Raw genomic sequence first — 22,849 nt, 5'->3', positions numbered from 1 at the left:
ATAGAGATAAGGTTATAAAGTGAGATCCTGCCTAAAATGCATGGGAGCAAAAGCAAATATTTCAAGACTATGATTATATTTTACATGACTAAATGTTTCTGAGGCTTTGCCTATAAAAGTGTCAGGATAAATTGGTGTCTAATATTAACAAATGCCGTACTAAATTCTGATCGTTATAGCTGGGCACATGGAAGGGGCAGATCACGCAGCTGAGATTACAGATCTTTCTGTTAGCAATTAGCACAAAATACTGCATTTCCACCAGAGTCCCCCATGCATAATAACTCCTGGCATACTGTCACAAAAAATTCACAGGCTGCAGCCAGACCAAGGAAGCTGAAGCTGAAACGAGTGCATTGAGTATTTTTGAAAAGGCCAAACCTATTAACCAATTTTAGGTAAAGATGCATAAATTGTCTGCTCTACTCAAATGGGGATAAAATGAGTAAATATACATTTTCAACAAAAGAAAAAATTTTTGTCTGAATATCCATGCTTTAACTTAACTCTTCTACATTAAGGCTACTGAGAGTTCAAGGGTATGGATTTTATTTCTCTCTTTTCCCTTTCCCCTTCAAGAAGAAACTTTTGGATTAACATATATTTAGGGCTTATTATTATATATAAGTAAATATCTTCTAAAATAAAAATTTGGTTTTAAACTGGTTAAGAAGGCTTTTTTTGCCTATTATTTCTTTGAATTAACGGACGGGTATTCTGTAGGTTTTAGATGAAGCTAGTGAATTTGTTCATGTACCAAGTTGTGGTGTATATATATATGTATGCGTATATGTAAATTTACATATAAAATTTGCATTATATATACTATAAATTTTTGTCTTTAATTTAAATTTAAAATTTATATATAAATTTTATTTACTATATATATTATACAGAATTCTGTACATATATGAAAAACAAGTTCAATATGGTTCAAGTATGGTGTAGCTTTTCAAAAAACAAATGGAAACTTTGGAAGTACTGTAAATAATAAAGGGATAGTAACTTTTATCTACACAATATTCACCACATAGCAAGCAATATGTTATATCTTGCCATCATCATCTCATCTAATGTTCACAGTAATTCTATGAAGCAAGTACTATTAAAATCTTCATTTTAAAAATGAGAAAAATAGTCACAATCAGAATATTTATGAATCTATAAATATTGTCATGTGAAGAACTTAAAGAGATAAAAAAAATGTAAGGTGGTCATAAAAGAGGTTTTCAGTGACTTTAATTATAAAAAGCTAGAATTCAGCCTAACCTAGATATTTCATCAGGAACTGATGAGCTGCACAAAACCACACTTTATGATGAGAACCATGATGATAACGCCCAGGATTTATGAAGCATCTATTATGCTTACATACTTCACATATACGTATGTAGTAGCTTATTTCCATTTTATAGATAATGAAATGAGGTTTAGAAAAGTTAACTAATCTAATGTCACAAAACTTGTATGTGGCCGGCCAGGATTCCAACCGTCTGGAGCCACTTCACAACAGCATGCTTCGTGGCATCAGAAGATCGTCTGTTTCAGGAACGCCACCAAAAAGGAGATGATAAAATTATCTTTCTTCTTCTGACTTTAAAATCACATGATTTTATTGTTCTTCGAGGACAATAAACTTCCTGGATCTAGCAGAGTGAAAATTGTAATCAGATGGAACTTTCTCTTAAAATGCAGCCCGACTGAAAGTAAAGGAAATAGTGATCAGTCTCTCTAGATGACAGTTCAATGGCACAACTCCTTCATCCACTAACAGAACAGCTTTCTCAATGCGACATACAAACCGCTGAGACTGACTGCCAATAACCAGGAACACTACCTGGAATCAGAGTGATGGTTGGCTGTTCTATCATGTTGTTAGCCTGGACCTATGCTGAGAAGGTTGACAACAAGAAACTCGAAGCGTCTTTTACTAACAAAACAGATGCAGAGAAGGTGCAAACAGGATGAACACAAGTTGCTTTTATAGATTCCCTGACGCCTGCATTTGAACAACATGCCACGGCTTAGAGATGTAGAAAACTACCGTAGACATACTGGCCTTTGAATAGGAACTAGTGCTTGGGGATTAAGTGGAGGCAGAGAGAGGACAACATTCAGTGGGCCAGGATGGAGGGGAATCACCTAGCGGAAAAGCAAAGCCAAAGCTCACTAAATAGCATCTGGAGATCAACTGATTTTTTTTTTAATCATCTTCTATTATAGAAAGTCCTATTTTCTTTACAGTGATCAACCGCATTCCACTACTTTGTTCCTGCCCTCATATACAGGGAGCAGTAAGTGCCACTAGCAATCATCTTTGATGATAAGAGGACAGCAGTGTTCTAGTGTTAATATTTGAGGGCCTCTGCATTCTTGTGGTAAGATCCTCGGCAGTAATTGGCTATTTAAAACAATAACCTTGACTTTGTCTGTCTAGATCGGTACCAATGTAGGATAAAACTTCAGACTTCAGGTTTCACCAAGTGGCTGGAAGGTGTGTATTTTGGAGTTAAGGTACGTTACCACATTTAGCTAGGCTTAGCTTAGGTTGCAGGTAGAAAACACACTTCATGATGGCTTTTGCAACACTGCAAGCAAAACATCATCTTAAATGTTATATTTTAGATAAATTGTGACTATAAATAATGAAGCTGATATATTCCTAATATCTCACATGCAACAAATAAAAATAGGAAGCATCAATTTGATATTTATAACATGCTATTTCAGGCACTCTGTGGAACAGCATCTTACCAACAGCTACTAGTTTTAATTTCTGTTCTCTAGGAGAGTAATATATTTTACTATGATACTCGTAATCTAGTTTAAACATCACTTGGGTTGTTGTGTGTTAACTACTAGTCTATAGGAAATAGGACATGAACAAATCCAAGTTTTGTGTTTCACAATATGAAACTTTATTATGAAAGAAATAATGGCTTTCCTGCTCAGTCTCAAATTTCAGAAGGGCAGGTGGTTGTCCTCATTTTATAAAATGACATGTAAATTACGGATGAAGGTTTAAAGAAGAGGTTGGATTTGTATTAAATAACTTACTAAGGACAAGTCCTGACTTGGGAAGTCTATTAAACAGCCACTCAGAACTCACCGAAATGCATAAGGCAAGAACACATGGTAGGGCTGTGCCAAATTATTCCCATTAGGAAAACATAAAAAGGCAGCCAACGGAATCTGGGCACCCAACTAGTGCGCCATTCACCTGCATAGAGGACAGGACTCCACCTGAAAATCTCTGATGAAAACTGGTGCAGCCACTATGCAAAACAGTATGGAGATTTCTCAAAAAGTTAAAAACAGAAATACTATATGATCCAGCTATTATGCTTCTGTGTATTTATCCAAAGAACATGAAAAGACTAATTTGAAAAGATATATATACTGTTATGTTCATCACAGCATTATTCACAATAGCCATGACTAGAAGCAACCTAAGTACTCATCAATGGATGAATGGATAAAGAAGATGTAGTATGTATATCTGTGTGTGTGTGTATACAATGTAATATTACTCAGCCATACAAAAGATGAAATCATGCCATTTGCGACAACATGGGTGGACCTTGAGGGTATTACACTAAGTAAAATAAGTTAGACAGAGAAAGACAAATACTATATGATTTTACTCATATGTGGAAGGTAAACCAACCAACAAACACATCGATATGGAGAGAGACTGGTGGTTACCAGAGAAGGGGTAGGGGGGAAGCCGAAGGGGTAAGGGGGTACATATGTACAGTGATGGATGGAAACTAGACTTTTGGTGGTGAACACGATGCAGTCTATACAGAAGCTGGAATATAATGATGTACACCTGAAATTTACACAATGTTATAAACCGATGTGACCTTAATTAAAAGAATCTCTGATGAATAACAACTTATCATAACTACTATAACGTTTGAAATCTTAGAGGAGAGAGTCTCAATGGTTAGCAGAAAAAAAATATGTATTTATTGACATTATATATATTTAAAACTTTTTATTTTGTATCTTTAGCCCATTTTATCTTTATTCTTCATTGAGGTAACATGGGCTCTAAGCTGAGAAGAAGCTTTTCTCAGAAGATATTTCTCTTAGTATACATATATTCTCTTGCTGGAACCAGGCCTTGTAAAGTTCCGCTAGAGTCACATGTCCTAGCACAGGCCCTGCAGATCAAATGGGCCAGGTGACGCCATTCTTTGGTCTCTTGCTCTAATTTAGCTTAAGGATCTAGAAAGAGTCTAAAAGAGAAGTGAGGATAAGTTGAGTTATGTCCTCACTTGTGTCTTGTTTTATCTCATTTCAAAACTAGAAGTAGGAACCGTGTCCTGGGAAAGGCCAGCATGATAGAACCATAACATAATTTTCCACAGCAGAAGAAATTGTAAAAGATGAAAAAAGAAGAAAAATCTGAAGACACTCTATGTAACAATTCTTACAGTTAACCTAACAAATGGTAAAGAGAAAACATTCCTAGAAGTAAGTAGAAATCACTAATATTTAAGAGCAGCATGAAGAAAATCTATACAGCATTTATAAAATGAAAATATTTATTACAAATATCTTATAAATATAAAAGAAATATACTTATTTATAAAGTAATTATAAACACTTTAGAAAAAGTGTCTAAATAGCAAAAAAAAATCCCCATAATTTAACACTTTTTTTGGTATAAGAAAAACCACTATAATTTAATCCACCAGAAGAATATTAACATTTCCTGGACATAGCAACTGCACTGAATTATCAGGTATAGTGACTGAAAATACGTTTCCCTATGGGACAAGAATAATGCAAATCAACATTTAAGGCTGGTGTAACTTTGTATCTGGAGGATTGGTACTTTTCATATCACTGGGATATTTAAAACTCACTTATGTAACAGGGAAAAAAATGAATTGAGTTTTCTTGTTATAAATTTATTTAAATGTATATAAAGTATTGATCATCAACAGAATAAGAACTTACAGCCATTGTTGTTGATGGGCAGAATGACATTTCCCTTTAAAAGAAATGGTCAGAAAATAATCCCATTATTTTATCTCTCACAAATTTTAATGTGTTATAATATTTTGGGCTTCATATCAAATGTGATCTTTTTACTTCAAGTTTATTTCTGGATAGTTAATAAAATTGATAATTTGAACTCAAGACTGTTTAGATTAGTGTTTACATTAGGACTATATATTATCTACTTCAATATATCCATGTTAATAATTTAACTTGAAAACAATATTAAAACTAGTTGGATTACATTGGAAGTCGACTTCATTATCATTGAAATACACCATTATAATTGAGCAGAGTGAATATATGTATACCAAGAACTAAATGTGATAATGTAAATGCATATTACATATTACTTTACTCTCCCCATCAAGCTTGACATTTATTTTTATTTTAAATGTGATACATTTTCATTAAAGATGGTTGCAATACATAGAAAAAAAAATTTAAAAACCTATATTCCCAAACTCACCCAGTCTTTACGTTTTGCCATATTTTAAAAGTCAGATTAGCTTTCGAGGTAATTTATGAAACTACAGCACAAGTAAAAATTCTAATTAAAATGTTATTAAGATTTAGACACACATAAGATGTTAAAACCAGAAATACCGGCATGCATAAACACATTAAAATAGGTAAGCATTGAAATAAAAGGTACCAGAATATTTTACATTTCTATTTGTTAGAAAGAATTAAGACCACTAATGTAAATTCTGTCAAGGAGAAGAATACTATAATATAACAGTGCCTCCCTAAATTTATAAATAACCTCTTTTAGATTAGAATTTATATAAGGCCCAAGAACCGTATTTAACTACTGATATTTGATGTACTTTCAATATGGCATTACTGAATCCAAAAGCAGGTAAACAAGGAGAGAGAGCGAGAGAGCAAATCACCCTCCATTTATAGTACACGTGAGTCAAAATACTGGAGTTCACCCTCACCGCTTCCAGGTTCTGCGTCCAAGAGAAAGTTAGGAAGCAGTATGCTCATGAATTCCCGTAAAAGCCAGGAAGAGAAAAGTCAGTTGTAATTCAAGGCTTAAAGTGTCTGTCCAGCTGATTACAAATTCAGGAGGATTCTTAAAAATTTAATAAACCCAGATCTTTAATCTGTCACAAAGGCAACGCCAATTTTAGTAAAACTGCAAACTCTGAGATGGACAAAATAGACCAGAATACGTCTGCAGGAGCTTTGCTGTAGGTCTTCCGTGAACTGACTGAAGCATGCTGAGGATTTTCTCAGCTGTTTTTGGCTCAGCAGGATGGAGACAAAAACAGCAGGCGAACAGCAGAAGGTGGATAGATAGCGTCAGAAAGAATGAAGAGTAGCACTAGCTTTTGCAAACAAAGGGGGGAAAAAGACAGTCTTTCTCATTAGAAATGCAACAGAAACAGAGCCAAGGTCCCAGAACCGATAGCTAAGTTAGTATACGTACAAACACACTCCGCGCCCTCGCGCGCATGCCAGTGCTTGCAGCCGTCACACTTCCGCCCCGTGGCTCCGGGCCGGCACGTGCAGAGCCCCGTGACCGGGTCGCAGGGGACAGGCAGCGAGCCATGGGGGTCACACTCACATTCTTGGCAGGAGCCTCCAGGGCTGCTTGGGCTGCCAGTATAACCAGGGGCACACCTAGATTTAAACGGTGACAAAGCAAAGGAGATTAATAATGTATCTCTGAATTGATGCTGTTGTGTGTTTTGTTAAAACAAAACTGATACCAAGAGTCGATAAATCAGGGGTCAGCAAACTTTTCCTGTAAAGAGCCAGACAGTAAATATTTGAAGCTTTGCAGGTCAAGAGGCAAAATCAAAATCACGCAGTGAGAGAGAAATAAATTTCCAAACATCTTTTTGGTTGATGGAATTCCAAACAATAATAATAATAATTGAGTACAAATTATTTTGTAATACTTATCTACTAATGTAAAACCAATCTATTAATGAGAAGAATGTAATTCTTGTTGAGGTATTAAATTTACTTAACTTGGGTTCGAATTTACTGCTTCCTATCATCAAATTAATTGTAAATGTTTGCCTGTAACAACCATTCTTAGCTTGGTGCCATACAGAATCAGGCCACGGGCCAATTTTGTGAGCCATAGTTTGCCCACCACTGCTCTACATCATAAACTTTTTTTTTTGAAGTCTTCCTTTTCAAGTGGAAATGAATAAAATTATATATTGACTGTTAGGCTTTCCCAGATGCATGCATTTTAGAGATCAAATTGACCAAAGAAATCAATCCACTAATTTTACTAATGAGCAAAAAGAATCAAGTTAAGTGGCAATAAACTCCTAGATTTTCTATTTAACTCTATTGGTATTTCCTTTCTACCACATCTTCCTCAAGATGGATTTTTCATTGTGTGTCCACGGAAGTGGGTTAATGTTATGCAAATAGAATATATTTGAGTAATTAGGAAATCCAACTGGATGAATCCAAAAGGCAATCAATTCATTGATTCTTCCACCCATGCATGCATCCATCACTTAAGTATCTATCACTATGGGTTATGTTACGGGAAGTTTGGTAACTTTACAAGATGCTAGGAAGACTATATGCTCTGGTTTACAGAGGATGGTCCCAGATTACCTGTTGTCCCGGTTTAATTATTAAAAACACTTCCTGTCTCTCCTTAGAGATCCTGGATTAGACAATAAATTATATATATAATCAGCCTAAATACAAGCAACCATCAGAACTTTTGTTCAAGAGGTAATTACGTGAGGATGTTGAAAGACAGTAGGAGGTTGAAGCCAAAAATTATAAACACTGGCCAGATAATCTCAGACCATCTTTCATGGCCTGGATTGTGGAAATTTGCATGGCTGATTGTGAAAGTTAATTCATCCTGCGCCGGTTAGAAAAGGCAAAGCAAGAAGAAAATTATCTGTAACATTAGGCTTTTATACATTTATAGTTTTAATTATTTTATTTCCAATGAAATGTTACAAATGCTCAATAAGAATATCATTTAAATAAGTCCACTTGAATTGTTTCTTAATATTTGCAGTGAAAGAATTCTATTGTAAACTGGTTCAGATTGATTAAATGCTCAAAGATTTTATTACAAGAGTAACGAAGCTAAAGTATGGGGAGCCATTTCTCTATTACAGGGACACTCAAGACATTTAAGCAGTTTCAGACCTGAGCTCAGTTTGGGCAGGTCATAAGGTGATTAAATGATTTAAGAAGCTCTCAGAAGTGGAACAAATTTATTTGGAAAGTTACAACAAAAATTTCACCGAGCCTTTTGGTTTAATTTAGCTGGATAACAGCTGTTTTTCAGGGAAATATAACCTGATCACTTATATGTTAGAGATGACGAATTTAAAGCTGTATCAACATTTGAGAACTGCAAAAACAACACAAGCCATTCACATTTCGTAGTGTAGGACTCTGCTCGTCTATATGCTTCATAAACTGTCAACTCTTACTGATTAAACGTTAATGGATATTAAAAAAAAGAAATCTTCTGTAGCCACTCTGCCTTAAGACAATAATTATTCACTTCAGTGTACCCTTCCGGTCTTTTCTGTATACATGCTTCTGTAGATAGTGGTAACTCCAATTTATAAATGCAGCTATACTATGAAATGTTTTTTCATAAATTACTGAAGATAATCCCCTTGGTGTCCAGGGATGATTTGAGTCTTCATTCTACTGGTCTTTACAAAGGCATGAAGTGAATATTAGGCTAAGCATGAATACCATGCACACGGGTGGACATTAAAAATACATATATTTAAATGATGTATATATCTCCAAAACAAATGGAAATATTTTTGGATTTTGTATTGTTTTGAGTTATTTAATTGCTGCTGATTTCTGTTGGCATGGAAAATTGTAAATGCACTGTTATATACATGCAAGTATTAGATATTTTGTTGTATTATATGCAAGTATTAGATTATTTCTTCCAAATAATACAGAATTACTTGGAAATATATTTCACAAACTTATAGAAACTGCATTGGGATTTATAAAACTTAAGTGTAATTATTTAGTGACTTACTTATTTCTGCTATTAAATGACCATTGCTGATTAGACCAAAAGAAGATTTTTTTTAAATGGGTGATGATAAAATTAATTTTTATGGGTTTATTTTTGCAAAGAGATTCATAATTTAAGGAAATGATCTTGGAAGAATACAGCAAAGGAGTGGGTGAAGCAGGACATGGAAAGAAAGAATCCAAGCAATGGTGTGATTCCAGGTGATGGCCCAGCCTGATTCCATGGAAAGCTCTATAGCATGAATAACATCTCAAAGTTTGTTCAGCTTTGGGGCAAAGGAGCTGGACTTTTGTACTCCCACACTATTTGGTTATTGGCTCTGGAGCCCTGGAGGAAGGTGGGGTAAATTCTCAGGCCTTTTTGCCCCTCTTTTGGGAGAAGAGGCTTCTGTGTGGATGCTTGGGCAGGGCACCAACAGTATCCTCCACACCCTTGACCTTCACAATGTTAGCATACAGTAGGTAGAACATCAGCTATTCTGATGTTATAGATGAGAAAAATGGCACCAAGCTAAGTTGGCGGACCTAGGCTGTGTTCAAGGGTCTTTAAAAAACTTTATGCTGTTATCAATTATGCTAAATTTATCATACGTTTTTAATGCCGATAGTTAATATTAGTTACTCTCTTTTATTTTAGAGATAATACCCAAAACATATTAAAAGTGATGATGATAAACTTGAATATCCAGGATACTGATCTTATAGAAAATATGAATCTAGAAAATATTACGATATCCTACTAGACAGTCAGTCTGGAATTGTGTTTCTTAATTTATCATTTGTATTACAGTTAGTATTCATTTCAATAGTTACATACATGCATTATCGGATTTTGTAAAAAATACAGGGAGAGGAATCACTTAAATAATATTGTGTGCCTGTTGAAATGGAGAACCGAATAACCGACACTTTATTGTTTGGGTTGCTCTAATTATGAATGCTTGGTACCATTTACATCCTGCATCATGTATGCACTTGCTGGTGTAGTGCCATGGTGCTCTGAACAGTGATGTTCACACAGTTGGTTCCAGCCTATATTTTTCAGTGAACTAAAATAAGAATTACATGTGGTCAGCTTTTTATTATTGTTAACTACTGATAAACTTTTGGAAATTGATGTGATTTATTTGTTCTTGTAAAAATCTCTCTCTATATATGTATAAAATATAAATTATATAATTGTGAAATAATTTGGAATCTTGGAGAAAGTCTAAGTATAAGATGGAAGCAAACAGCTTTCTTTGGAGAAAGTCTAAAGATATACAAATATTTTCAAAAGCATATAAACTACTAGAAAATATGAAAATAATGAATACTTTTCTATTGTGATCCTTTATCACAAGATCTCTAGGTGTCACGACTGTTCATACCGTTCACAGTACTGGCCTTCATACCCCCGTGGGCAGGCTGAGCAGCGGTAATCGTTGAGGCCTTCCATGACACAAGAAGGGCTGAAACTGCATCAGAAAAGAAAAGATTGGGAAAAGCCTTTTAACTACTTATTTTATAAATTTAAGTAATCCTACCCATTATCGAGATGATTGGAACTTATTTTTAGTTGGTTTTAAAGGCCATATTCGTAATTATTTATGAGGTCCTACTCAAGGGGAAGATATCACAACTAAATACCACCAATCGTAGTCAACATAAATATGGTTGGTTTTTGATGAATTAACAAAGCATCACACTGACCATGTTAAAACTTTGAAATTTTAACAATGATATGACAACCATGAAAATATTAAACATCCAGCAGAATTGCCCTATTTTTCATGAATCAAAAGAAAAAGGTGACCAGAATTCAGGCACGTTTGCCTGATCATAGAATAAGTACTACTGAATATCTTTCAGGTAAAAAAAAAAGAGGCATAAAAGTTATATAATTTTTTTTCTGAGAACTCAGCCCAAATTGCCACTGGCACTTCAACACGTGAAGTGTGAATAAATGTTTCACTTAAAATAAAAGAGTGCCTTTTCTAATTCACATATGGATTTCAAACTACATTTTACTCTAAGGACAAAGTAATGTGATTTAGTATGAGGCGAGAAAAAGGGAAAGCTTTCTACATGAAAATGAATGTGCTTTTCTGACAATTTTCTGATCTTTTCTAATAAGTAGTTCTTGTGGAACTTGCCCTGTGTTCACCACAACACTGATAGACCACAGCAGGTCAGGCTTGCTCCAAGATTTCTGATCACCTTACCCTGCAAAACAAAGACTTGACAACTTGAAAACTCAACTATATTAACACGGAATTTGGGATGGTTACAAATGTCTCTCAAATATAAGTAGCGCTGCATTCCCACTGGATGAAACTGCATGGGGCACTGGAAACTCAGGAATACAAAACACATATATTTGTTGCAAAATGGTAATGCTGCAAACATCGTTTTTCTTTTTGTTGGGCTGCTAAACCAGATGATACTGAAAAAGCAATAAAGTGTAGAGACCAGGGCCACAACTCCTATTGGTCAGGTGCCATGAGGACTCTGTTTAACTGTCTTCTAATGCCTTCAATCAATAGTACACAAACGAGAAAGAAACTCTAACCTTTGCAAAAGATGCGAACACGTTGATTGACTACTCACAAGCTCATTATCCAACCCGTTTATTTTTTGCCTTCACAAAAATAGACCCACAAACACATAATTGACACATTCTGGCAAGCCTTTAGATCTTTAATTTAAAGCTTGCTGCTGAGTGCATCTGTAGGCACACGTATACACACACACAAACTCACATACATATATAGACACTTGGAAAGAGATTTTTAGACATTTCAAGTGAAACTCTAGAAAGCCAACATCATTAAACTATATTTCTTTACAGTAACATATCTGTTTCAATTACTACACAGGGATGTTATAATTCTCCCTGAATAGCTGATATAAACTTTTTTGAAGTACGCTATTATGGTGGATTAAAACTTTTCTTTATACCACTTACAAAGATTTATGAAGGAGGAAGTAAGAATCACAACCTACTCGAGGTTAGTTTATTCTTTCTGCTCACAACTCCCTCATCTGCTCTCAATTGTCATATTGTCTGCAAGGCCACTCAGAAACCCTTGTGCCTTCTCTCAGTGGCCATCTTTTACATTTCCTTATGTTTACTGATTGCAAATTTGCCTCAACAGGATTTCTAAGATTTAAAGTCTGCTCTTCTGTGTCAATCCCTGTGGATACTACAGAGATCAATTTGCTTCCTGGATGCCGCCTCCTTCTGGTTTTTATCCCCGTTCACTGGCTATTCCTTTGCAGTATCCTTTGCTGGATCTACGTCATGTCATGTTCTTGACCTCTTAATATGCTTCACAGTTCAGTCCTCAGATTTCTCCTATCCTGTCCTCTTTTGTCCTCTCCCCTCTCTCCTAAATGATCTCATTTAGTCTTAAAGTCTTTAAATATTGCGTCTCCCCTAACAGCTCCACAACTGAGCTCCCCCCTCCAAAAAATAACCACTGACCTTTCTATAATTTTCCTCATCCCAGTCGATGGCCATTCTGTGCTTCCATTTGCTCTGCTATAAACCACAGAGTCAACTTTATCTCCTTTCTCCCACATTCCACATGTATTCTATCTGCAAAGGCTGCTGGTGTTACCATCACTAACATCATTGCGCTGTCCTGTTCCAAGCCACTCTTGCCATTGGAAGACTTTTAGCCCTCAGGACGTTTCGTTACCCACTGTGGCTGCCCTGACTCCAGCTTCTCTCCCCCTCCCCCTCCTTCCCTCTGCTCCCACCACCCTGGATCCTTGTTGTCTGCCAAGCATGGGCCCAGCATGGGTCTGTCTCCTGGCCTGTGTACTTGCTTTGTCCTCTGGCTAGACTGTTCATCCTCAGCTAGTCGCATGGCCCTCTCCATGACTTCATTCAACTCTGCAGAAGCCTCATCTATTTGTGACGATCTGCATCGAGAACCCTAGTCACTAAATGGCACCCCAGTCACTAAATCCTCTGAGGCTGCTTTATTTTTCCCGGTAGCCCTTTAATTATCTATAATACATTCTATATTGATTTGTGTTTTTTTCAGTTTTATTGAAGTATAATTGGCAAATAAAATTGTAAAATATTTAGAGTGTACCTGTGATGATTTGATATACGTATATAAATTATGAAAGGATTCCCACTATCTAGTTAATTAACACATCTGTCATATCATGTATCTACCCTTTTTTTTTTTGGTGAGAATACAAGTTCTACTCTCTTAGCAAGTTTCAATAATACAATACTGTGTTACTAACTATAGTCACCATGTTCAACATTAGCTCCTCACACCTAATTCATCTTATAACTGAAAGTTTGGACCCATTTACCAGCTTCTCCCACTCCCCAGCCCCTGACAATCACCATTCTACAGTCTGTTCCTACGGATTTGTTTTTGTTTTTGTTTTTTAATATTCCACACATATGTGAAGCCTTGCAGTTTTTGTCTTTCTCTGTCTGGCACAAATTGCTGATCACATTTGGAGAAGAGCAAGAAACTCAACTTTGCATCATCGTAGAAGGGAGGAGAGTGCATTGAGCCTGGAAAGAGGGTAAGATTGCAGAAGTTTCTAATACTTTGCTAAAATATCTGACTTTTCCTTAGGTAGGCAGTGAAAACCTCCTGGGGGTATGCGAGCAATGCTGCACTGTCACAATGGTTAAAAGCCGGAAAGAGATCTCGAAGACTTGAACTAATGCATGAAAGAGAGTTTGCAATCACTCAGCACACTTGACCCTTACTTTTCATTGACTCACAGGTTGAAGTCATTGAAGACAGGCAGCTCAGCCTCCTACGTCTATATTTCAGAATCTATATTTATATCTCAGGGAAAAGAGCCTCTCTTCTTTGCCCTGGCTGGCTTCTTTGTTTGCATTTTCATCCTTCTCCTCTTACCATGGGTCTTTGCTTTGCTAATTAATACTCCAAGCTTTAGGTGGTGATATTAGTGGGTCATGACACCACTTTAGTGAGTTTTGACTAAAATTTCTTCTAATAATGCAAGAGAATAAAATTGAATAGCAAAATACCATAATATAGATGCTATTATATCTATATATCTTATAATAAAATATTACCAATTATATCTTATAATACTATCTATTAATATAGATCTAGGTATATAATATAGATATGTAAATATCTATACACATCCAGTTTTTTGTGTACTACGTTATGATGAAAAAAGTATTTTTTACAGTGGTTGCAATCAATAAAATTTGAAAGCCACTGAACTAACCACTTTGATTTGGTATTTTGATTCTTACAGGGTCTTTTGCATAAAATATACACTTAAATTTTACAAATCATATAAAGCAGAGATGGAAACATACTTTTATTTTTAAGGAAGATTGGCCCTGAGCTAACATTCACTGCCAATCCTCCTCTTTTTGCTGAGGAAAATTGGACCTGAGCTAACATCTGTGCCCATCTTCCTATATTTTATATGTGGGATGCCTACCATAGCATGGCTTGATAAGCGGTGCTGGGTCCATGCCCGGGATCTGAACTGGTGACCCCCAGGGCCACCAAAGGAGAGCACGTGAACTTAACCACTACACCACCAGGCCAGCCCCTGAAAACACACTTTTTTATAGATCCTGTTTATGTATCAAAGGAGTACTCTTATTTTCCCTTCTTGAAATTTCTTTAAGCTGTAAACTCACACCCTTGTAACCCAATGTCTGACTCCACTGTTGATTGTCAAAATTCACCAATGACCCTCACAGTTAATTGCCACCATATGTTCTCAGTCTTCCTTGAGAGAGCAGCATCTGAAGCTCATTCACTGCTGCTCTTCTCTCTTGTGGTGTGAGCGGCAGTGTGGCCTCAGCAACCTTGCCTCCCTGACTGCTCCTGTCTTGGCTCCTCCTTCTCTTCTGGCTTCCCTAATGCAGGTAGTCCTGTCTTTCCTTCTTTCCATGTGCTGCCCTTGATAACATTACCCTGGGAAATCTTATCCAACTTTAATTCATTTATTAACATATCTCTTCCTTCATCTGCCCTTCCAATTTTCAGACTTCCATCTCCTGCAGCTATTTGCGTATTTCCATTCAGACACACCCTTCACATCACTTTGAACCTAGTTGAAACATAAATTGTCTTTCTTCTGCAGCAGCTCTCTCCTGGTTTCCCTATTTCAGTTAATGGCACCATCATTTTGGGGGTCAACATGGCTGAAAACCTCCAGCTTCTAACCTCTCATATCTAATTAGTTATTAGTTCCGTAGGGCTGCATTCAACAATTTTATCACATCCAACCCCTTGTCTCCATCCTTGTTACTGTTACCTACCTTCAGGTTCTAATTATCTTTTGCCTAAGCTAGTGCAATAGCTTTTTAATCAGTCTCTTCTCTTCTCTTATTTGTCTGTTTCAATTCATTATACTCTATTATGAAGTCTTCCTAAAGTGTGGCTCTGATCACATTAACCTTTTTTTTTTAATAAAAACTTGTAGTGTTTCCTCATTACATAGAAAATTAAACAGCAATTGCTTAGACTGGTATTCAAGGATTTCTACCACATGGCCTCCATTCTCCCATTCATTTTCATCTGCAGTTACGAAATTCTATTTGTGTTCCATGTTGCAAACTCTTTTACTTACGAGTTCTTCAACGTGCCTTGTGTTTTCTGTTTCTAAATTTTTCCTCATATAATTTTCTGCTATCTCTACCAGTAAAAACCCTTCAATCTACTGTTTAAAATCTATTTTAAATACTACTTCTTTTAATATGTTCTTGAAGCTTCCAAAATCAGATGTGGTATTTTGTGCCTTTGAATTCTGTTTACATTTTAGTTGACTTCACTTAAGACACTTGTTTTATTGCGAGCCTTTCCAAGAGATGTCATCCTTCTCTTTTGTATCTCTTGTACATTTTGTTATACTTCACCCCATAGGAAATTACCAACTAGTTATTGAATTTTTCTAAAATTTAAACATTCTCTTGTTTAAATCTGGTTGTCAGAGGGAGATTAGGGAAAAGAAAATGAAAATAATATTTTTCATACACCTACAAGTTGGTGCTTGGATGAACAATAAGATCATGTATTTTATCCTCATTAATATCCTACTTACCTAAAAATTTACATTCAGTACCCTATAAAAGACTTGTGATTCTGTTCAACAAGAAAAGGAGCTTGCATGAAAATGCTTTCAAAATGTATACAAAGCCAAAGATGGAGAAAAAAACCTGAGTGGACACAGGTGGAAATATCTCTCCATCTGAGTTGCTTTGCGGTTCTTATATGTATGAGATAAGGTGTGCAGGATCCTAATTCTGAACAAACTGCCCTACATTCTTTTCAAAAGCAAATTCTTAGAGAAAAACTGCCCTATCCTGTAGAGACTGAAGTCTATAAATCACGTAGCACAAACTATAGATTTCCTGAGCAAAAAGGTAAATGAAAACACCTAGGGGTTTTCATCAATATATAAACCCATGCAGAATGTTCAGACGGCACTAAATAAAATATTCCAGAGCTTGTCTTCACTTATGGCTGTGTTTCCATGGTACCAAGCTCGGACCATTTTAACAGAAAGCGGGCAGTGATTCTTGGAGATATTGACTTATTTTGGAGCATAATAATAAGTCACTCTGCTTTAACTGCACTATTTTTCTATTATTTTCTTGATGATCATTTACCAATCATGAATTAAACACACAAAATGAGTGGAAACAGCCACAAAAGTGATACAATATGCACCCAAACAATCCTTCATAGATAAATTTATGACAGAATTATAAGCAAACACTAGACTTTTATAAAAGTTTATAAAATTATGCACATTTGTTCATATATCATTTATTTCATAAACATACTTATGTTAATATTGGCATTTACACTTTTATTAATAAGTATTATTTACTTGGGACAGGGTTTTAAAGGAGAAATGGACCACAGAGTATTATGTGCTCACTTTTGCCATGTTATTATAGTGTTAAAAAAAGTCTCTAACTTAAATTGAGATTTTGTCTACGTGGAAAAAATAGCCAAATCATAGAAAGCCCATGTGCTACACAGATGGTGTTACTGATTGGGAAATATGGTACTATTTCTCAATCTTACTTGTTGCTGGAAGAAATCAGAGGGCAAGCACATCGCTGACAGTCACTTGGCAATCCCTTGACAATTCCATAGTATCCGACAGCACACCGTTCACAGAAGTCACCAGCAGTGTGATGTTGACAATTCTGTTAAGGAAAAGGGAGATGTTTGTTTTTAATTTAACGTGAGTTAGAATGTAACTTGTCACATAGCTCCCCACCTATGAGTGTGTGTGCTCCTGTGAACACATACATACACACATCGTCAGAGAACTCAGTTCTTAATTTTTTTGAAGATTTTATTTTTCTTTTTTCTCCCCAAATCTCCCCGGTACATAGTTATATATATATATTTGAATTGTGGGTCCTTCCAGTTGTGGCATGTGGGATGCCACCTCAGCATGGCCTGACAAGTGGTGGCATGTCCACGCTCAAGATCTGAACCGGTGAAACCCTGGGCCCCTGAAGCAGAGCACGCGAACTTAACCACTCAGCCACGGGGCCAGCCCCTAGAAAACTCAGTTCTTGATATACATCTTTTTAAAGATGCTCTTTCATCTGAGAAACTAATACTGAGCTGTCGTAGCTACATTGACAATAAGAGTTTCTGTTCTCTTTTTCCTATGTCAATCTCTGTATAGATTTTTCTCTTACTCTAATCTGGGGAATAGACTTCACACATTTCTAAAGTTTATTATATCATCTGGCCATTTATGCTTCTTCTCTACAAGGTGCTAGAACAGTGCTAAAGATCCTGGGACCTTGGTGCATGCCCAGCAGCGGGCTTTCTGAAACCAAACCAAGATGGAGAGTAAAAATGTTTAAAGGGGCAACAATAGGAAAAAAAGAAGGTCAGCCTAGTTACCACATTAAGAATGTTGCTCATCTAATTCTCACCAAATGTTGATGGGTCTTAACGGATAGAGAGGACCCAATCTGAAACCAGGAGCCTCAGGTCCATATGCTGTTTTTCATGCTTGCGTAATAGAGACCCTTGGGCAACATGCTTTAAGACATTTCCACAGGAAAATGAGAATAGTTTCAGAATTGCGGGAAACAGTTTTGAAATTAAAACTCTCATAAAGTAGAGTTATATTTAACACATAGCAATCATTCATGCCATAAGGACTTAGGAAGAGCCACCTGCCAGGCACTGAGACAGGCACTGAGAGGAATCAAGTGAGGGAAAAAGGTAAAATAAGACACTATTTCTACTTTGGGAAAATAAAAAAACCCTGACAAATAAGAAATGTGGCAGCAAGAATGCAGCAGGAACTGTTATGAGTGGAAATGTGACCCTTGACTTTGGGAGTTAAGAAAAAGGAGGAAATAGAAGGAATTTGGAGTTGGATTTTAGCCTGATTTTGTAAAACAGGATTTGGAGTGATCAGAAGGGTGACTTCTAATAAACAATATCCAAAGAAAAGTTGAGAAGCAAAAAACTCAGCAACAAAATAGATGTACCTGTTCGTGAACCCATCTCCTGATCAACTCAGCTGGAGCCACAGACACACCTGCAGGCTCCATACTGACCTTGGACCACATGCCACACGCTGGGCTCTTTGTTTCATTCAATCAAACAAGAAGTACATACTTACTTTTCATGTGTCTTCTAACGGCCAGACAATGTTTCCTGTGGTATGTGTGGTCACTCACGACGAACAATAACTAAAGTCACTTCCTCTACAGACACTGCCATGGAATTTTAATCTATTTTTTAGAACTTCTATTCACTCTTTTTGAGAATTTGTGCTATTCTCTGGGACAAAACCGTGACATTACCACAAGGAATTTTAGACCATTGGTTTTTTTCACGTTTTTGGTGCTATTTTTAAAAATAAATTGTATCACTTACAGATGATTTTATAACTCAATGTAAAATGGATCCAGTGTTCCAAATGGTAGGATACAAATCTCACATATTCTAATTCTCTACCTCACTCTCAGCAGATGATAGCCTCTATTTTCAGAGAAAAGGAAGCCTTCATTTGGGTGCCCCCTCAGCTTCCTGCCAAACAACTCACCATCTTGCCTGCATGACTTTCCATCCCTTTAATGTTTACTTCTGTCCACAGGAAGTGGCCTTTTTTTTTTTGAGGAAGATTAGCCCTGAGCTAACTGCTGCCAATCCTCCTCTTTTTGCTGAGGAAGACTGGCGCTGAGCTAACATCCATGCCCATCTTCCTCTACTTTCCATGTGGGTCGCCTGTCACAGCATGGCATGCCAAGCAGTGCCATGTCTGCACCTGGGATCCTAACCAACGAACTCCAGGCTGCCGAAGCTGAACATGCGCATTTAACCACTGCACCACCAGCAGGCCCTGGAAGTGGTCTTTTGTCCTTTATGTAAAGCTGCTTTCTTCCTAAACTCTGGTTTAGGAAGGAAGCCCTCTTGCCTCTCATTTTCTCCAGCATTTGCATTTTCTCCCTCTTTGTTGGCTTATTCCCATTAACATTTGAGGTTGGTCAAGACTTTTCTATCTTAAAAATATCTCTGGGGTCCTCAAGTCCCTTGACAACTTCCATCCTATGTTCCATAAGCTTCTTAAAAGGATTATTAACATTCCTGGTCTCTACTTCCTCACCTCCTATCCACCCTTTAAAGAGGCTTCTGATTTTACCATTGAAACCTAATTCCAGGCTCATGTGGAAGACCTTTGTTACTAAATGAAAATTTACTGACAATGATTGTCCTCATGACACAGGAATTTCCCGAAGCAGCTGGTATTTCCGGCCCCCCTTTCTTTGACATTTTCTCTTCCTGTGGTTTCTTTAATTGTACAGGCTGTTGGTTTTTTCCCACCTCTGGCTGCTCTTTCTTAGCCTCCTTCATGGACTCTTCCTTCCTTTTCTGTTTAGTAAGATTGGTGCCCTTGATTCTAACTTTGGTTCTCATCTCCTTTTTTCCCTATACATTCTACCTTGGTGATTTCATCTATTAGTATGATTCCAGTTATCGTCTATGTGCCCAAATTCTAATTTTGTATGTTTAGTCTAGATATCGCTAATGAGTCCTGGACTTAAATTTCCACTGGCAAAAACACCTTGAATTTGAAATGTCAAAAGTTAAGCTCATCTTGCTCTAAACCCGCTAATATTCCTGTATTTCCCATTTCATTTGGGGTCACTGTGATCTGCTCACTTATGCGGGCCGGCAGGCTAGAGGCCTCTCTCATCCCAGATATCTGTTTGATCACCGTGTTTCATGATTCTCTTACTTTCTGTTTCTTTACTTCCTTGTTGCTACTATTTTTATCTGGCCACTGTCATCTTTTATCCAGTTTATTAGAACAGCCCCTTAGCCAAAGATCCTGCTTCCAAATTTTCTCATCCAGTGATTTCCCCTCACAGCAATCAGAGCAATCATCCTACAGAATGTATCAAACCATGCCATTCTCTTGCTTAAACACCTGGACTGGTTCCCGTTGTCCTCAGGATGAATTGCAAACTCTCTAACGTGGCATGGAAGACCTCTATAATCTGGCGCCTGCTTACCCCTCCAGCCTTACCTCTAGCCACTGCAAGCTTTGCACACTACACTGAAGCCATATAGGATCATCTGAAATTCTCAAATTATGCAAGGCTTTTTCTTACCCCAGGGACTTTTCATATGCAAATCCCCTATTCTGGAATGTTTTTTCCTCCTCTTACCTGGCTGTCACCTGTTCATTTCAGCTCTCATTTTAAATGTCACTTTCTCTTATAAACATTCTCTGATGCCCTAAGTCTGGCTAGATGCTCTTCTAGCTCAACACAGTGACTGAAACACGGTAGGCATTCAGTGACTATTTTGAATGACTGTCTGAACGAATGCATCTTCTAGGAAGTATAGATGAAACTGATCAGGCTTCTTACGATGAAAAAGGCCAGGTTTCAAGTCTAATGACTTTACAGAAAGGTGGTTCGCAGAGCAAGATGATTTGTCATATTTTGATATTGATTGAAGTACCATAATCCTCTCTTATTCAGCTATCCCAAGGAACCACCGTATTTTAGCAATAAAACAGCCATTCCATATTTAACAGAAGCATGGTGAAAGATAATGTCTCCAAGACAAAATAATCTATGAATTCCAGTCTCAAATCATTCAGCAAGGTGTCAAATGATGCATAAGTGTTAACGGAGGAGTGCTTTAACAACAAATTTTATAGTTATAGAAATGAACATGTGCCAAAAAATACACGAGATCTTAAACAATAATTATCAGCATTTTGCTTCTGTAAAAAGAAAAGTCACTGCATAATGAATTATTTTATGTAACCTAATGAACATTAATAACTGAATCAAAACAAAGATAATGTTGATCATTACTAAAAACCTAGAGATTCAAAAATATAGTTTGCTTTTCTTATACCTACAATTCTATATAATTTCTTCACAGAGCAAGCAAATATTTTAACCTCTGGACAATCTTTCACAGCGCTGCGGACATCATAAACTCGGTTACCTGAATCAAATGTTCTGGTTAGGTTCACAAACACAACACATAAATCATGATGCTAGTTTTGAAACTTTTTGACATAGACTTTTGATATGACTTTCCTATCTGCTTTGACATAGTGGACATATTTCTCTTACATAGAAATTAATCTTTAGGAAAAATTTTGTATTTTAGATGTCTAATGAGAAGTTTATATTCTCAAGAGTGATTATATGCTAGCATATTTTCAATAATAGATTAGAATATATGATATTTATAATTTTTTATACATAGGAAGACTGGTGGTATATATTTATTCTACTAAATCCAGTGACTGTAACATTAATGCTATAGTACCCTAGACCCAAAGTGAGAAGCTGCTAAATCTGACCTTCTTTCCTTCGGGGCAGGCCTCCACACTTTACTTGATACATTATTAAATGCATGAAGTCTTATGAGGCAGCCTTTTCATCTCGTCTAACTATAAGCTATGAAGTTTTTCCTTATGCTGAATAAAAATTTGTTTCCCTCTAATTTTCAGTCAGTGGTCCAAGTTCTGCCTTCTGGAGCTATGTGGATTAAGTCTAATTCCTGTTTCCTGGGGAAAGTCCACAAATATCTAAGGAATAGTATTACTTCATTCAGTTTTTTTTCAAGCTAAATATATTTTTTCCAAGCTAAACATTTAAAAATCCTGGTTACTCAGAATTTCTCTTAAAATAAAGATTCTAAGTCTCTACCTGTGATTTTGCAAATATATTGAATGTACTTCCTTGATCTGGATCTTGTACAAATGAATCTGCAGTCGAGTAAGAAGAATTTCACAGAAATTGCTAGTATATGTCATTTCCTCTGTTCTTTCACTTAAACACTAGAATGTAAGCTCCTAGAGGACAAGGCCCGTGCATTCTTCATCTTTATAATCCCAGCACCTACTACAATTCCTAAACGTTGGAAATATTTATTAACAAATGCCACAAGAATGAATAAACAAGTGAGCCTACCTGAGGTCAGAACTTTTTTCTATCAATTTCATCTTGTTAATTGTGGCTCACAATTCCACCTGTCAGGCTCTTTTGGCTTCTTGACCACCATCCCTCACATTAGGTAACCCTTCCAGCTGTATGTCATCTGAACATTTGACGGATCTCATCCAAATCACTGATACAGACGTTGAACATGACGGGGTCAGACACGAAGCCTGTGCCACATCACTGGGGACATCTCTAGAGATTATTGCAGGTCACAATGTTCAGCAACTTCTACACCCATCAAACTTGTTAACTGATTACCATCTGGCTCATATTTTCAACCTTGTTTCCGAGGATATCATGAAACATTCTGTCAAATACCTATTTAAACAAACT

The 22,849-nt window shown here is 36.5% G+C and overlaps 1 protein-coding gene across 2 annotated transcripts in view; it reads right to left on the bottom strand.

Moving 5' to 3' along the window:
• The window catches only part of LAMA2 (laminin subunit alpha 2), a 542,322-nt gene that overhangs the window by 137,161 nt on the left and 382,312 nt on the right, over nt 1-22,849 (bottom strand). Inside the window, exons 30-32 of one of the 2 annotated variants that reach the window (XM_070557039.1) lie at nt 17,085-17,209; nt 10,401-10,487; nt 6,452-6,645 (exon numbers count right to left, since the gene is read on the bottom strand). In XM_070557039.1, coding sequence (XP_070413140.1) covers nt 6,452-6,645; nt 10,401-10,487; nt 17,085-17,209 — 406 coding nt within the window. The remainder of the gene's footprint in view (nt 1-6,451; nt 6,646-10,400; nt 10,488-17,084; nt 17,210-22,849) is intronic. The other variant, XM_070557040.1, reaches the window with a different exon arrangement.

The sequence above is a fragment of the Equus przewalskii genome, chromosome 9, assembly GCF_037783145.1.
Source record: "Equus przewalskii isolate Varuska chromosome 9, EquPr2, whole genome shotgun sequence".
In the NCBI taxonomy this organism is placed as follows: domain Eukaryota; kingdom Metazoa; phylum Chordata; class Mammalia; order Perissodactyla; family Equidae; genus Equus; species Equus przewalskii.
The sequence above is the reverse complement of the archived record's forward strand: the minus strand, read 5'-3'. Positions and strand labels throughout refer to the sequence as shown.